The sequence below is a fragment of the Palaemon carinicauda genome, chromosome 10 (genome assembly GCF_036898095.1).
Source record: "Palaemon carinicauda isolate YSFRI2023 chromosome 10, ASM3689809v2, whole genome shotgun sequence".
In the NCBI taxonomy this organism is placed as follows: domain Eukaryota; kingdom Metazoa; phylum Arthropoda; class Malacostraca; order Decapoda; family Palaemonidae; genus Palaemon; species Palaemon carinicauda.
Genome location: NC_090734.1, coordinates 127980050 through 127997343, shown reverse-complemented (window position 1 = coordinate 127997343; position 17294 = coordinate 127980050). Strand labels below are relative to the sequence as shown.

Genomic DNA, 17294 nt, shown 5'->3' with positions numbered 1-17294 from the left:
GTATTTCTGTCTTCGACAGAAACTGTAGCGCTACCTTCCTGAATATCCAGATACAATTCCCAGATCGGCACAGAGATGATGGCGAACAATCGTGTCCCTTACAAAAACACAGAGTGGATTAACAGGCGGTTTAGCCATAAAACAGTTGCAACGATCACCCTTTCCCTGGTGAGAATGAATTTCTCATTTTACATCCATAATTCACAAGCTCAACAGCAAGCATTCACTTCCTACAAGAAAAAGAAAGATAAAATGTTTGTAAGGGTGCACCAACAGGATGGGACTGGGACTACTCTCCTATTTTCACCACCCGTATTTAACTACCTTCTTATCGAATTCAACAGTCATTCCAGCTTCGCTCAAGACATGTCCCCTATTTTAAAGGATGAAAGGTTTGTATACTCGTTAGAGCAAAAATTTAATAGAATTTGGAATTTTAAGCCCGGAAACTCATCAAAATTACTATAGAATAATACTTAATAAAATGTGGAAAATGATATCAAACATTGTTACAAAACAAGATCTATTTTCTCCAAAGATTGAGCACATGAACAACATGTTTGCAAGCTGCTAAAATATATAAAAACAAATATTTACATACCAAAAATACAATTAAAACAACAGTGTCAATTTAGTGGAGTAGTAATGCTTAAGGGAAAAATGTGTGCCCTTAAACTCATACAGTACTTGAAAGATTACCACAAATCATAACAATTGACACAAGAGATACTAAAAAAGCATAAGCAGATAATTTCATTAAGAATTTTCCTAAAATCAAAACAATTTTAAATCTAATGACCATAAAATGTTGAATTCAAAGTATGTTTAAAAACCACTGACTAGACAAGTGCGAACTAATCATAAAGAAATACTTGCAAAAACTGCAATCTTCCTCTGAATCACAGATATCACACCCAACCTTTCCTGAAAAAGAAGTCAGACTGACAAGTAAACATCCCACATCTTACTGGTGTTTGACAAAAATTATTGAAACACTGACTTCGTTCATATTATGACATCGTCTAAGGCTGATAATTACATACAAATAATGATACAACAGTCTACTGTAAATTACCACCCATTTAACAAGTGTTACAGTACATCACTTGATACCATGCACTGTTAACACCAGTTTCAAACATAGCACACCTACCAATGACAACTCAAAAAACATCAAAACGTGCACAAAAATAGTCACCAGATAAAAAAATTTACTATGCAATGTCAAAGTTCACAAAATTAATAATGTCTACACGTTTGATACCCAACGACACATATCTGGAATTTATACAATTCATGAATTTATATTTGCATTACAAAACATTTCAAAACATGGGGAGATAAAATTGAAAAAAAATAAAATGCAGCCAACAAAAGTAATCACCAACGAATGCTAGAACAGAAAGCATTAAAACATGCAAGAGTTCACTTTACTGTACATTAGTAGTTACCAACTAATAAATGTCTGAACATGTTTTGTTTGCAATCCTAATAAGTGCACTCTACTTAAAACAAAAACTTACACATCCTTTTTCTGGAAAACATCTCCAATTTAACTTTTCAATGATAATCTTGTAAATAAAATACATCATGAACCATAAGTAGTCACAAAAACGTTAATACAAGAATAAATCGTTATCACAGAACTTCTTTGGTAGGCAACTATACAGTTCAACTGCTGGAAAACTGATACATAACTATTACCTGTGATCTAACTAACAGCCTTTACACATCACAATAGAGGCATACTGTTTACAAAAACACCTGCAGCCATATTTTTTCGAGATGTACAACTGAATCATTCCATTGTGATGAGGAAGAGTTTCTTGATTGCACTTTGGATGGAAATTATTAAATATAACTTTGACTAATTAACAAGTAACAAGACTTGCAATTTGGGAAAAAATATAAGAAAACTATAACTTTAAAAAAACCTAATGTGAGATATGTGTGTGTATCTGCAATGCTATTTTTTCTCTGTGACTATCTTTTTATGCTCTTTTAGTAAGCCTTAAACTTTATAAATTTGAATACTTGAAAAAAATTATAAAATCAAGAAACCTTCACAAATCTCTTGAGACCCTGGACCACCATAAAACAAAGTCTTCTTTTCATAATTTCTCCTCATGATGTAATGCCTCACTGTTAATGGATGTAATTAAAAAATACAGTACTAACAGCTGCATGAAAAAATACTGCTAGATTTTTTTTAACCACAAGTATTGAACTATGAAATAACTTGAACTTGACAGTACCTATATTTTGCAAGCAAATTATAGATGATAATGTCTACATTTTGCAGGCAAACTACAGAAAAATGATTAAAAAATACTTTAAAAATCATTATACAATACTACATACATTGCAAAAAAAGTAACATGTACCCTTCAACAACTTGACCAACTGTTGATATCATCAATACAACCATTATAGGTAGATTTGCTCTGCCTTTGTGAAATGGTGAACTGCAATCCAAGGAGGATGTTAATCAAGTATGCAACTTCCAAAAGCACATTGCTCCACAGTCAAAGTTAAGGCAGCTTGCAAACTTGTGAACGTGTACAATTTTTCATTATTCTTAAGATTAGTAGATTACCCTTCGACTGACAAGTCTATCTTTCCATTCATTTCCCACATACTCACATTAATAAAGAAGGATCAACTGTCCCGCACGTAACATGTCAGTGACAATCTTAACAGCATTTGTACCACTCTTCACACTATGAAAACTACAATTGCATTCATTTTCCAAGACCCACACACCAGTATTGTCAGATTTAATTATTTATTTTCATCCATTACTTTTTGCATTTCATGGAAAAGGCCCTGACAGCCCATTTGAATGTTCATCTAAGTCTCACTCAGTCCTTCCATAGGACCTAAAGACTGTTCAAAATCAACGTTTGATAAGAGGTTTCCCAAGTATATACGAGTTGTTCGAGTGTGTGCTACACCAACATGGACCACTAGGTAATGCATTTCCATGCTCTTGTTTTCAGAAGATGAGATATACGTCACCAGAGAGGTTCACTAACGCCATTCACTGGACTTGTCTTGCCAATCTATCTTCCACTTAGTCCAATCAAAGCAACTCTGTTACAACAAAATACAGTACTGTATAGCAGCATGATTTTAACATTTTGAAATTCATGTTTATTTTGTGCTACTCAATGATGAAAAATGTTACCAACCCAAGCTAAGGCCTGCATATTTTTATCACCAGAGATTCAAAAGCATAACTGTGTCATCAACCATCAGTAAATTAGGCAGTGCAAACTTTCTTAAACATTACGAAACCCCTTAATCTAAACTGTAGCAATTCTTTGTACATATTCACCTTGTTTTTTTAAGATATATAACACCAGAACATGGATATTGCATATCAAGGAAATCTTAACAAAATCTAATTCTAATACTAAAAAAAAAGGATGATGCTAATTTTCTAAGAGTACCTGAGTGGCTTTATGTGTTTGAATACAATCTATTGAATGGCTATGCACTTTCATGTTAAAAATCCCTTGAAATTAGATCAACTGGAGTTACAAACAAAGTGTTATACATTACTATTTTCATAAGTATTCTTTTTTAAGATTTGCACTGGCTGAATGACAAATACCGTAAAAAATGCTTTTTTTTTTCATCACACTTGTATGAAAAACCAAAAACCAATTATTAAAGTCTACCACTGCGACCTCAGTTTTATATCTAAACTGGACGTACATAATGGTAACGGACGACTGGAGACCCATTATCAATTTCAGACCTGAAGCTGAATGGAAGTCACTGGCGTCATGTGTAATATACCAAATTCTTTTTAGGGAATTTTTCAATTACAATCTCAAGACAAATTCTGTGATACCAGTCAGCTGCAAGTTTGAACTATGACATGAAGGAAGGGAAAGTGAAAATGAGGAATACCTGTACTGTACATAAAATTAGCAGCAGTTATCTTTTTAGGAAGAGCTGTTGACCTCTCTAAAAAAATGGTATTACAACTCTTGTCCCTCACACGTAAGTGCACAAGGCCTGGGTCTTTAAAAAAAATCCTTGGTGCATCAATGGATGTTTCATAAACTTTACGGTCATCCTCTCCCTTATTTTCGACCGAAAACACGAAATTAAACAATGGAATGAGATATGAAAACCCTCAGAAAATTTGAAAATCTGAAAGCAGTAAAAATTGAGAGCTACACTGAAAACATTAAAGCGAAAACAATCATCCAATAGCCGATGGTAAATCCACATCCAGCAATTTCTAAAACTGTTATAATTTTAATTGAATATATTCTAACCTATGCAGAGCATTTCTTGAGTTACTCAGGCTCAACAATTTTCAAAAGATCCCATAGAATAAACTGACAAAAGTGATAACTGACATTCTGATTAAACAGCAAAAGAGATTCCCTTTTCAAAACCTCTAAATGTCCACATATCCTGACGATTTATATTATAAAAACAAAGAAAATGTTTCAATTACAAGAAAATAAATTGAGATTATATTTCATATGAAAAATTTGTTTACTGGACTTCTGATACTGTACTGCAAATGTATTTACAAAGCAAACAGAGGGATATATGGCTATTCTGTTAACTTCCTCTGTGGATAAAAATCCTAATTTTGCTGACAACCTTTACAATGATGAGATCTTTTTTTTACATGTAAATGCAAAGTCCTAGTTATCGTATATAATAATGATAAAATGCCAGGAATAACTAACCTAAAATGACCAATTATCACTTTGCATTGAACATACAAATAGTCATGACCATATATTTTCCTTCCATGGTTTTAATAACTGCAAAACTTGCACAGCTGTATTAATACTTCTCTAAAACACACTAACCCAAAATAATTCATTAAACAATATCTAAGAATTGGTATGGAAAGAAAGCCCAAAAAGGGATAGTTTATGGTCCCCAGGCTTTTAAAACCAATTTTCAATTATGCTCAGTTTCAACATAAACCTTTAATCACCCGCCAAATCACACTGTTTTCCACAATCGGGTAAATTTTGTTTCAATCTGTAAAACACACTGAAATCACTCCCCAACTGCAGCCAGCCAAAGCTTAGAACAGTGCAATTTAGAGGACAAAGTCTCCTGTTGTAAGGTTTCATCCAAGAGTTGCAAGTAACAGAATATCACCACATATCACAGAGAGTTTCCATAGGTTTTCAATCTTCACTTTAATAATAAAATTGTGTGGAAATAGAGAATGTTTTAAAAATAGGTGCAGCAATCACCTCTGCTCCAGCTTGTAATTACAAACTATAAGGATATTAAAAAATTATTAAATAGTCACTGATTCCTCAGCTAATTTCGTACTTATGGTTTAGGTAGGTGAAGCCGTGTGATAAGTTTCACGTTTAGTTCAGTCTAGATGCATTTCAAGTGCACTCAAGTCTCACTTCACTATGAATTAGAGGTTGAATCTGACGTGTGACCATTGTCATTATATGCTGATGCAGAATTACCATTAACTACAAAAGATGTTCCCAAGCCATAAAGATGACCACAATATTTGGCATCGTCGATCTTATCTTCGAAAAACATCTGGAATAATAGAAATAAAGATATTATGAGAGCAAAGCATAAAAGGTAAATGACAGATTCGATAAGCTACAGACGATTGGCATTACATATACTGATTATAAAAATTAACACATTCCATAAATTAAAATATACATTGACAGGAGAAAAATGACAGCAAACTTGATAATAATCAATATTGTGAAACACTAAGGTTTAATGGCAAGAAGCTCTGCTTAAAAGGTATTAGCACTAGGGATTTAAGGTTAGGGGAGAATATGATAATGATTGGAAGCAAGTAGAGGGGAGTGTGTTGTCTTTATAAAATCCATGATTAAATATCTTGTTTATGTTTATTTCCCTTATAAACTTGGTAACAAGGAATATTTTGTTAAATGCCTGCAATCTACATTCAAATGTATTAATTTTAATAAGTCCTCAATACACTACTCAGCTCTTCTTTCTCATTTTGATGAAAAGTTTCCATTTGAACAAGCTTCAGATTTAGCATCAATGTTTTCCAATGTCTGCTTTCCTCTGTCAACTCTACTAAAAATTTGAATCATCTTCCTTACCACCAGCTGAATCCCAAGTGGAACCTTCAAAAACTTCTAAATTCTACCAATGCAATGAGTGCTTGAAGAATATTACATTGTCATTTTTTTAATTAAAAGTGTTTGGCCTTGTTCAATAATCTGCAGTGTCTGAATATAGCTGATACAGAGATAATACAACTTACAAAAGGCATTTCCTAGGTCCCGCAGCTAAATGATGGTAAAATGACTGGATGGCAAAAATACAACTTTAAAATTTATGCCTGAATTGCTGATATGTTGAGGATGGCCTGGTGCAGTTTGAAATGGAGTCAGGGAATGTGGTTCTGAGAACAACATGCTATGACTTTGGACATATTGTAAAGCGTTTCAAGTATGAATATGAATGCAAGAACAAAGTTCTGGTTATACAGGATATACCTTCATGATAATAAAATATAGACATCCAGGTCTTGCTTATAATGTACGTTCAAAGGACATTTAGAGTCAAGAGAGCTATTTTGCCACCTAATAAAAGTGATCTTATTTTTGTATGCCCTGAAACTAAGCATAACTTTTGTCTCCCTCACCACTAACCATTGAATGAAAGAAATTGTATCTCATATTGATATTTCAAGATCAAATTTAAATGGGAGAAAATTATAGTCTCTACAGCCTCAAGTAAGGCTATAGCCTTCACCTGCATGGAGTCGAATTTACTAGATTTAATCTCTCAAGGGGAGGATTATTAAGTATGTCTTAGGACCTTAATATAGTATTCATATTTATAATTATCATCAAGTTATTGTTTAGTAATTGTTCAGTCATATACAGTATATAACAATTACTGTACATAAATTAATTGTGATTTATAATGAATCTAGTAAGACTGCTTAACTCTTTTACCACCAAGCTATTTGGAACTTTCCAACCCTTAACCCCCCGGGCGTTTTCTTTTTCAAGCACATTTTGCAACATTTTTTTTAAATTGTGCTAACAGCCTTCATTTTTATTATAGAGCAGTCAGGCTGGTCTCATTATTTTGGAAAATGCCTGAAGTTTCTCATAAAAATGTAAATATGTTATTTTCATTAGTAAAATAAATTTTTGAATATACTTACCCGATAATCATGTAGCTGTCAACTCCGTTGCCCGACAGAATTCTACGGAAGGGATACGCCAGCGATCACTATACAAGAAGGGGGTGTACTCACCAGCGCCACCTGTGGCCAGGTACTGCAGTACTTCTTGTTGACACCACCTCAATTTTTCCTCGGTCCACTGGTTCTCTATGGGGAGGAAGGGTGGGTCAATTAAATCATGATTATCGGGTAAGTATATTCAAAAATTTATTTTACTAATGAAAATAACATTTTTCAATATTAATCTTACCCGATAATCATGTAGCTGATTCACACCCAGGGAGGTGGGTGAAAACCAGTGTACATGTATATCAAGAAGCTAAGTATCCCGTATTTCATATTATCAGTTATTCAAAATAACAATGAAATTATAAGTACCTGGTAAGGAAGTCGACTTGAACCATTACTCTGCCTTTAATAAGTTCGTCTTCCTTACTGAGCGCAGCGTTCCTCTTAGGAGGCTGAACAACCCTAAGGTGCTGAAGTATAAAGGGCTGCAACCCATACTAAAGGACCTCTACACAACCTCTAACCTAGGCGCTTCTCAAGAACGAATTGACCACCCGCCAAATCAACTAGGATGCGGAAGGCTTCTAGCCTACCGTAACAACCCAAAAAACAACAATAAAAGCATTCAAGAGAAAGGTTAAAAAAGGTTATGGGATTAAGGGAATGTAGTGGCTGAGCCCTCACCTACTACTGCACTCGCTGCTACGAATGGTCCCAGGGTGTAGCAGTTCTCGTAAAGAGACTGGACATCTTTGAGATAAAATGATGCAAACACTGACTTGCTCCTCCAAAAAGTTGCATCCATAATACTCTGCAGAGAACGGTTCTGTTTAAAGGCCATCGAAGTGGCTACAGCTCTCACTTCGTGGGTCCTTACCTTCAGCAAAGCAAGGTCTTCATCCTTCATGTGAGAATGAGCTTCTCTAATCAGAAGCCTTATATAATACGAAACTGCGTTTTTGGACATAGGCATCGAAGGTTTCTTGATGGCACACCATAAGGCCTCTGATTGTCCTCGTATAGGTTTTGACCTATTAAGATAGTATTTCAGAGCTCTGACAGGGCAAAGAACTCTCTCTAGCTCGTTACCCACCATGTTGGAAAGGCTAGGAATTTCGAACGATCTAGGCCAAGGACGTGAAGGAAGTTCATTTTTTGCTAAAAATCCGAGCTGTAAGGAACATGTTGCTGATTCGGATGTGAATCCTATGTTCCTGCTGAAGGCGTGAACCTCACTAACTCTTTTGGCTGTTGCAAGGCAGACGAGGAAAAGAGTTTTGAGAGTAAGGTCTTTGAAAGAAGCTGACTGGAGAGGTTCAAACCTAGGAGACATAAGGAACCTTAAGACTACGTCTAGATTCCAGCCTGGAGTGGATAATCGACGTTCTTTAGAAGTCTCGAAAGATTTAAGGATGTCTTGTAGATCCTTGTTGGAGGAAAGATCCAAACCTCTGTGGCGGAGAACTGAAGCCAACATACTTCTGTACCCTTTGATCGTAGGAGCCGAAAGAGATCTAACATTCCTAAGATGTAACAGGAAGTCAGCAACTTGGGTTACAGAGGTATTGGTAGAGGAAACTGCATTGGCTCTGCACCAGCTTCGGAAGACTTCCCACTTGGATTGATAGACTCTACGAGTGGATATCCTCCTTGCTCTGGCAATCGCTCTGGCTGCCTCCTTCGAAAAGCCTCTAGCTCTAGCGAGTCTTTCGACAGTCTGAAGGCAGTCAGACGAAGAGCGTGGAGGTTTGGGTGTACCTTCTTTACGTGAGGTTGACGTAGAAGGTCCACTCTTAGAGGGAGAGTCCTGGGAACGTCGACCAGCCATTGTAGTACCTCTGTGAACCATTCTCTTGCAGGCCAAAGGGGAGCAACCAGCGTCAGCCGTGTCCCTTCGTGAGAGACGAACTTCTGAATGACTCTGTTGATGATCTTGAACGGCGGGAATGCATATAGCTCGAGATGGGACCAATCCAGCAGAAAAGCATCCACGTGAACTGCTGCTGGGTCTGGAACTGGGGAACAGTACAAAGGGAGCCTCTTGGTCATGGAGGTGGCGAACAGATCTATCGTTGGCTGACCCCACAAGGTCCAAAGTCTGTTGCACACGCTCTTGTGAAGGGTCCATTCCGTGGGGATGACTTGATCTTTCCTGCTGAGGCGATCTGCCGAGACGTTCATATTGCCCTGAATGAACCTCGTTACCAGTGAGAGGTTTAGACTTCTTGACCAAATGAGGAGGTCCCTTGCTATCTCGTACAGCTTCCTCGAATGGGTCCCTCCCTGCTTGGAGATGTATGCCAAGGCTGTGGTGTTGTCGGAGTTCACCTCCACCACCTTGTTTAGCAGGAGGGACTTGAAGTTCATTAAAGCCAGATGAACTGCCAGCAACTCCTTGCAGTTGATGTGAAGCGTTTCCTGTTCCCTGTTCCATGTTCCCGAGCATTCCTGTCCGTCCAAGGTCGCGCCCCAGCCCGAGTCTGATGCGTCCGAATAGAGATGAAGATTGGGGGTCTGAACCGCTAACGATAGACCCTCCTTGAGAAGGATGTTGGTCTTCCACCACATGAGAGTAGTCTTCATCTCTTTGGTAACAGGAATAGAGACCGCTTCGAGCGTCATATTCTTGTCCCAGTGAGCTGCTAGATGGAATTGAAGGGGGCGGAGGTTGAGTCTCCCTAACTCGGTGAACAGGGCTAACGATGACAGGGTCCCTGTTAGACTCATCCACTGTCTCACCGAGCATCTGTTCCTCTTCAGCATGCTCAGAATGCACTCTAGGGCTTGGCTGATTCTTGGGGCCGACGGAAAAGCCCGAAAAGCTTGACTCCGAATCTCCATTCCCAGGTAAACGATGGTTTGGGAAGGAATAAGCTGGGACTTTTCTAAGTTGACCAAAAGACCCAGTTCCTTGATCAAGTCCAAAGTCCAGTTGAGACTCTCCAGACAGCGACGACTTGTGGGGGCTCTTAACAGCCAGTCGTCTAAATAAAGGGAGGCTCTGATGTCCGCCAAGTGGAGGAATTTCGCAATATTCCTCATCAGTCGCGTAAACATCATAGGCGCCGTGCTTAGGCCAAAACACAGGGCTTGGAATTGGTACACAACCTTTCCAAAAACGAATCTCAGGAAAGGTTGGGAGTCTGGATGAATAGGAACGTGAAAGTAAGCGTCTTTCAGATCCAACGAGACCATCCAGTCCTCCTGCCTGACCGCTGCTAGGACCGACTTCGTCGTCTCCATAGTGAACGTCTGCTTGGTGACATAAGCATTGAGCGCACTGACGTCCAGCACCGGTCTCCAACCTCCTGTCTTCTTGGCCACCAGAAAGAGACGGTTGTAGAAGCCCGGGGATTGATGGTCCCGGACTATCACCACTGCCTCCTTCTGTAACAGGAGCGACACCTCTTGGTGTAACGCTAGCCTCTTGTCCTTTTCCTTGTAGTTGGGAGAGAGGTTGATGGGAGAAGTGGTCAGAGGGGGATTGCGGCAGAATGGTATCCTGTAACCCTCCCTTAGCCACTTGACAGACTGGGCGTCTGCACCTCTTCTTTCCCAAACTTGCCAGAAGATCTTGAGTCTGGCTCCTACTGCTGCCTGGAGAGGAGGAGAGTCAATGTTTGCCTTTCGAAGGCTTGGGACCTTTCTTGGACCTGCCCCTGAAACCGTCTGGACGGGTACTTCCTCGGCTGGGGGCTCTGCCACGAAAGGGCGGAATAAATCTTGTAGCAGGAGTATCGGCCACTGGGGTGCGGTAAGTTCTAGGAACCGAAGGAGCAACCTTAGCCTTACGTGCTGAAGAGGCCACAAGGTCATGAGTGTCCTTCTGAATAAGAGCCGCAGACAATTCCTTGATAAGGTCCTCAGGAAACAGGAACTTAGAAAGCGGAGCAAAAAGTAACTGAGACCTTTGACAAGAGGTGATACCAGTGGAAAGGAAGGTGCAAAGTTGTTCCCTTTTCTTGAGTACTCCCGAAACAAACATGGAGGCAAGTTCGCCGGAACCATCGCGAATTGCTTTATCCATACAGGACATTATAAGCATGGCCGAGTCCTTGTCAGATGGGGCAGTCTTCTTGCTCAAGGCCCCCAGGCACCAGTCGAGAAAATTAAAAATCTCAAAGGCGCGAAAGACTCCCTTTAAGAAGTGGTCTAAGTCAGAAAAGGTCCAGCAGACCTTAGAGCGCCTCATAGCCGACCTTCGTGGAGAGTCAACCAAACTTGAGAAGTCAGCCTGGGCAGAGGCAGGGATTCCCAAGCCTGGTTCCTCTCCTGTGGCATACCATACGCCCGCCTTAGAAGTCAGCTTAGTAGGTGGAAACATGAATGACGTCTTCCCTAGTTGCTGCTTGGACTGCAACCAATCCCCTAACATTCTCAAAGCTCTCTTAGAAGATCTAGCGAAGACGAGCTTAGTGTAGGCAGACTTAACAGGTTGCATGCCTAGAGAAAACTCTGATGGAGGAGAGCGAGGGGTAGCAGAAACAAAGTGATCCGGGTAAACTTCTCTGAAAAGAGCCAGGACCTTGCGAAAGTCAATGGAGGGTGGTAACGACTTGGGTTCCTCTACGTCAGAAGAGGGATCATCCAGGTGCGCAGCTTCCTCCTCAGAAACCTCATCACCTGAGGGTTGAGAAGCGAGAGGTAAAGTTACAGCAGTATGCTGAACGGCAGAATCCTGACAAGCGGGTGCATATACACTTGCGGATTCATCCTCAAGTCTCTGTTGAAGAGGATGAGGGCTGGTAATGACAAAGTCATGAGGCTGGGAAGAAGGAGGCTCTGCGGGAGTCTGGGGAGCAAGCGTGGTGAGAGGCGACTGTAGTAAAACCTGAGGTTCAGGCTGCAAAGACTGCTCAAGCTGAGGAGAAAGAGGTAGATGCATGCGTTGAGGTGGCTGACTCATTGCATGAGGTTCATGTCTCAAGAGTTGCGCTTGCTTCAAGGGTTGAGGTGGCTGCGCAGTAAGAGGTTCCTGTCTCACGAGTTGAGGTTCTTGAGGTGGGTGCTGCGAGAGTTGAGGTGGCGGCTGCGCAGAAAGAGGCTCCTGTCTCACGAGTTGAGGTTCTTGAGGTGCTTGCCTCGAGAGTTGAGGTTCTCGCCTCGAGGAAAGTGGAGGTATCAGCTGCGAGAGCTGAGGTGGCTGCCTCAAGGATGGCAGAGGTTGTCGTACCTCAAGAGGTTGCTGCCTCGAGGGTGGTCTTACTGCAAGAAACTCTTGCCTCAAAGGTAGAGGAGGTTGTAAGGCATAAGACTCCTGTCCCCATTGTTGAGGAGGTTGCCGCGTGGTAAGAGGTTCCTGCCTCAAGGAAGGTGGAGGTTGCTGCACAACGCTGGTATCTGGCAACTCCCAACGCGGTAGCTCACGCATGGAGGTAGCTTGAGGAACCTCAACTTCGTACGTCTGGCAGACTGGACTGCGTAGAGGAGGAGGAGCGCTCGCAGGAGGAGGTGTAACCTTCTCTGCCTGAAACTCACGCATCAATACCGCAAGCTGCGACTGCATAGACTGCAGCAAAGCCATCTTGGGATCAACAGACGTTGAGGTCTGTTGAGGCAGAGCCTTAACAGAAGTTGAGGTCTGTTGAGGCATCGCCTTACCTCTCTTAGGAGGCGTGCAGTCACCTGATGACTGCGGCGAGTCAGAGCTAGCCCAATGACTACATCCGGGCTGTAGAACTCGTGCGGTCTGGACTTTACGCTTAAGAGGTCTTGAGACCTGAGTCCAGCGTTTTCTCCCCGAAAATTCTTCTGCAGACGAGGAAAATAAGGGCTCAATCGTCTGAGAGTGGAAGTGACGATCTCTGTAAGATACGCCCGCAACCACCGAGGATACTGCTGTGCGCCGATCAAGGCCTGCCGAACCCTTTTGCCCTTCGACATTGCTTCTCCCCTGGGCTTGGGAGCTTGCAAGAGGTCCCGGACTGGGAGGACGACTGGCACGCACAGAAGTACCCTCACGCACAACACTGACACTGACACTAGCACTCGGCACAGCACTGGCACTACCACTTCCCACTGCACTTTTCACTTTAAGTTCCTTGACGTCTGCCAAGAGGAACTTGTGGTCACTCACTACCGACTCCACTTTATCACCTAAAGCCTGAATGGCACGTAAAACATCAGACATATCAGGGTGAGCACTAATAGTAGGATCGGGGGTAGCCACTACAGGGGGAGGAAAAGGTTGAGGATCATGGGGTGAGGAATAAAGCGAAGAGCGAGCCGAACTCCTCCTAACTCTCTCTCTCTCTAACTTAGTGGTATACTTGAGGAATCGAACAAAATCAAGTTCCGAAAGTCCGGCGCATTCCTCACATCGATCTTCCAACTGACAGGATTTTCCCCTACAGTCGGAACAAACGGTGTGAGGATCAACCGAGGCCTTCGGAATACGCCTAATACAAGTCCTACATCGTCTTTGGGGAGGAGCTTGAGGAAGGTCGGACATCTTGAATCAAAGAACAGTCAAGGGGGAATTCCAATTAAAGCAGAAAATCGTTAACCATTAATCAAATCAATCTAAAAGCTATCTAAGCTAAGAGACAAGTTTCCTGTATAGCGAAAGCTGAAATCTTAGAGCAATACTTCACCAAAAACCGTGAACAAGACTCCAAAATTATAAGCGTATCCATGTAGGTCTTGCCGGAAGCACGACAGAGGAAAAATTGAGGTGGTGTCAACAAGAAGTACTGCAGTACCTGGCCACAGGTGGCGCTGGTGAGTAAATCCCCTTCTTGTATAGTGATCGCTGGCATATCCCTTCCGTAGAATTCTGTCGGGCAACGGAGTTGACAGCTACATGATTATCGGGTAAGATTAATATTGAAAAAGCAGTTTTTTGCAAGGTCGTACCGGTACGTCCATTGGGGGTAAAAGGGTTAAAAATAAAATGCCACTATGTCTTTATAGCTATGCAGGTGGTTGAATACAACACTAACTCAGGTATAATCAATGACAGAGATTTCCCTTGCTCATGCAGAAATCTCATTTTTATTCTATCTAAAGGGACAGAGTTTTCACACAAGTTTTCCTTTCCTAACTCAAACTAAGAGATAGCTTTTTGCAGTTACAACACATACTTTAACGATGAAACATAATTCAATATTCTGTATAGAATAAACACAAATACACTGCAAGCACATCATTGTGTTTAAAATCATACTTCCCAGGCAGAGCTGTCTGGCTAGGAGACTGGTATGTAGCAGTATGGAACATAATATAGTTCACATTACTAAAAAATCAAACATTTGATGATCTAAAAATTATTTACTCAAAAATTATTAAACTCCATAATATTCATTAGGCAAGGAAAACCTGTATTTCTCATTTAAATTATGATGAAAAGGATAATAAAAAGTAAAAAGCATAAAAATTATGAATGAATGAAGCTTACTTCTTTCATCTTGAAGAACGCTGCCCCTGTTAGGAGAGAGTCAGAGCCAGCCTGATGTTGTGGTCCTACTCGTTCCAGTTCCAGTTGCTCTGCAACTTCCTGCAATCCTCCCTTCAAATTCTTGCAGGATTTCATCAGGTACTGATCGGGTGCATAAGGAAAGAAAAAGATGAAAGGTAAATATAATTAAATAACATGGTCAAATACAAAGAATCAAGATTCCCTGAATCAGAACCTATGCACTTTCCCTGTAAAACAGAATTATCTCCCTTCATATTGATATAATTGTCTCTTTGTTTTATTTAATTTTATATATACCAAAACAGCAAATTCTAAGTCCTATAAAATAAGGATATGTATTCAGCAGCACTAGAAGAGCCACTGAATCATTAACAAGGTAGTTGGGTAACAAAAGGTAGCCCAAGGGAGAAACTCTGCCAAAATCATGCCAGAGAATAACCACTTATGTCCTTATGCCTATAACTGAGAGGGTGGGTTGAAGTGGAAAATTTAATTTTTCTTCCTTAGACATGTCATCTTAACTGTGCAGCTAATCAAGGAATGTAGAAGCATCAAATTGATGAAAAGATTACTTGGAACAAAGCACCGACAGATGTTTGTTTTAAAGGGTGAAAATGGAAATATCAACAATAGAGATGGAGTGATAAAAATTGCAAAGGATTTCTATACAATGCTATACAATAGTGATACAATAAATAATTCCAATAGAAATAATAAAACACCTGAGCCAGTACCAAAGTAACAGTAGCAGAAGAAAAGAAAACATTAAAAAGCATGGAGTGATTTAATAATAGATGAATGAGATTTCATAGTAGTAAAACTGGCTGAACTTTACACGAAATGTCTGCAAGAATTCTTTAGGCATAAAGCTTGGATGAACTTTATTATAATAATTCACAAAGAGGGGGAAACAAAAGACCAGAAACATTACCACCCAGGCAGGCTTTAGAAATGGATATTTATAGGATATGAAATGGCTTTTGATTCTGTCAAAAGCTCAGCAGTAATGAAAGCCCTTCAAAGGAATATATGTTAGAACACTGGAAGATATCTACTGTATACAAAAAGTACAGCATTCCTAAAGCTACATACAATTGGTGAGAAAGTTCTGATTAAGAAAGGAATTAGACAGCATGCCTAGAAGTTTTTAAGAATTTAGATTGGAAAAATGTAGTATTTAATATTTATGCAGAACACCTTAACCCCTTTACTACGAGGCATAAGATCCATCCTCGAGCTACATGTGAGATTTGTCATCATCCGTTACACGTGCTCACTTACTCTATAATATATAACCTAAATTTCCATGTTTATTAGTTTTACTGCTGTTTATAGAATAAATTTTTCAAAAGTTTGCTTTATTTTCTATTATATTCCACTCTAAACAACCAAAATATTTTTCCATTCATTGTGAAGTGATTATAGAATAATTTTTCAGAAATTCTTTTACATTATTTTCTCTAAATAATGGTATTATTATTACTTGCTAAGCTGCAACCCTAGTTGGAAAAGCAGGATGCTATAAGCCCAAGGGCTCCAACAGGAAAAATAGCTCAGTGAGGAAAGGAAATGAGGAAATATACAAGAGAAGTATAAGAATAATAACATCATTAAATTAAATCTATTATATACAAACTAAAAAACTTTAAATTAACAATAAATAATGAACAGCTTTTTTATGAAAAAAGAACATAGAAAAAATGGACATGGAGAAGCCCAAATGGAGAAACAAAAAAGGAATTACATTTTATTCCCAGTGAAAGTCAATTTAGATAAAGACATAACAGTGCTAAACAAGTTAGTCAAGTGACCATAGAATGGTGAGAAGGAAAGAGAAAACCTAATTTTAAGAAAGAAAATAAACACTCCTGCAATATGTAAAAAGTCTGAAGAGTTTAGTTTACCAATACAAAATAGGTACTCCCAGCTACATGATGAAATTGAAGCAAGTAAAGAAGAGATGAATAGGTTTATATGCGCATAAGAACACATAAATGTTACTAACCTTTACATCATATATGGAAGGGAAGTAGATTCTCAACAACTCGAAGAAATCACTTTCTTCAGCGGGTAAGTTTTGGTCGGTTAATAATTTTAGCAGATATCCAAAATCATATCCACTGTGGGGGAGAAGGGGAGAAAAGATATGTAAGTTAGTAACATAAATTTTACCATAAATTATTTGCAGTTTTGTTTTTTACTGTAAAAGGACAAAAATGTAAGGCTAATAATTAAAAAAAATTCATCTAAATCCATCAATCATGTTATGCCTAAATGACATTGCAATGTCTCCAGACACAGCCATCCTTAAGTCCTAAAGATGAAAGTACAGTAATGTAGAAAAAAAAGATAAGATTGACTATCAGGTTGTTGGAACTATCCATCTTATTATATTAATATATAGACCTATAGATAAAAACCAAGGTAGAAAGTGCTTGGTACATGAATTATGATGTGATTTCTCTGTGAGAGAAGAAGCACAAGTTTATCAACAACTCTACACACTTTATATACATTAATGAAGATTGTAACCTCCAAGATCTTCCTTAAAGCATAAGAGTTAGGGGAACCCTGATTTTATTCTCATTCATGACTAGCTGGAGGAACGTAGAGAGTAGAGGTCCCCCTTTTTTTTTTTTTTTTTTTTTTTGTTTCATTTGTTGA

General features: G+C 39.4%; 1 protein-coding gene across 2 annotated transcripts in view; it reads right to left on the bottom strand.

Moving 5' to 3' along the window:
- Positions 1-506: 506 nt before the first annotated feature.
- The window catches only part of LOC137648737 (CCR4-NOT transcription complex subunit 7-like), a 45563-nt gene continuing 28775 nt past the window's right edge, over positions 507-17294 (bottom strand). For both annotated transcript variants that reach the window (XM_068381807.1, XM_068381808.1), the window contains exons 5-7: positions 16636-16750; positions 14610-14750; positions 507-5553 (exon numbers count right to left, since the gene is read on the bottom strand). In XM_068381807.1, the coding sequence (XP_068237908.1) occupies positions 5413-5553; positions 14610-14750; positions 16636-16750 (397 nt within the window). In that variant the 3' untranslated portion in view covers positions 507-5412. The remainder of the gene's footprint in view (positions 5554-14609; positions 14751-16635; positions 16751-17294) is intronic.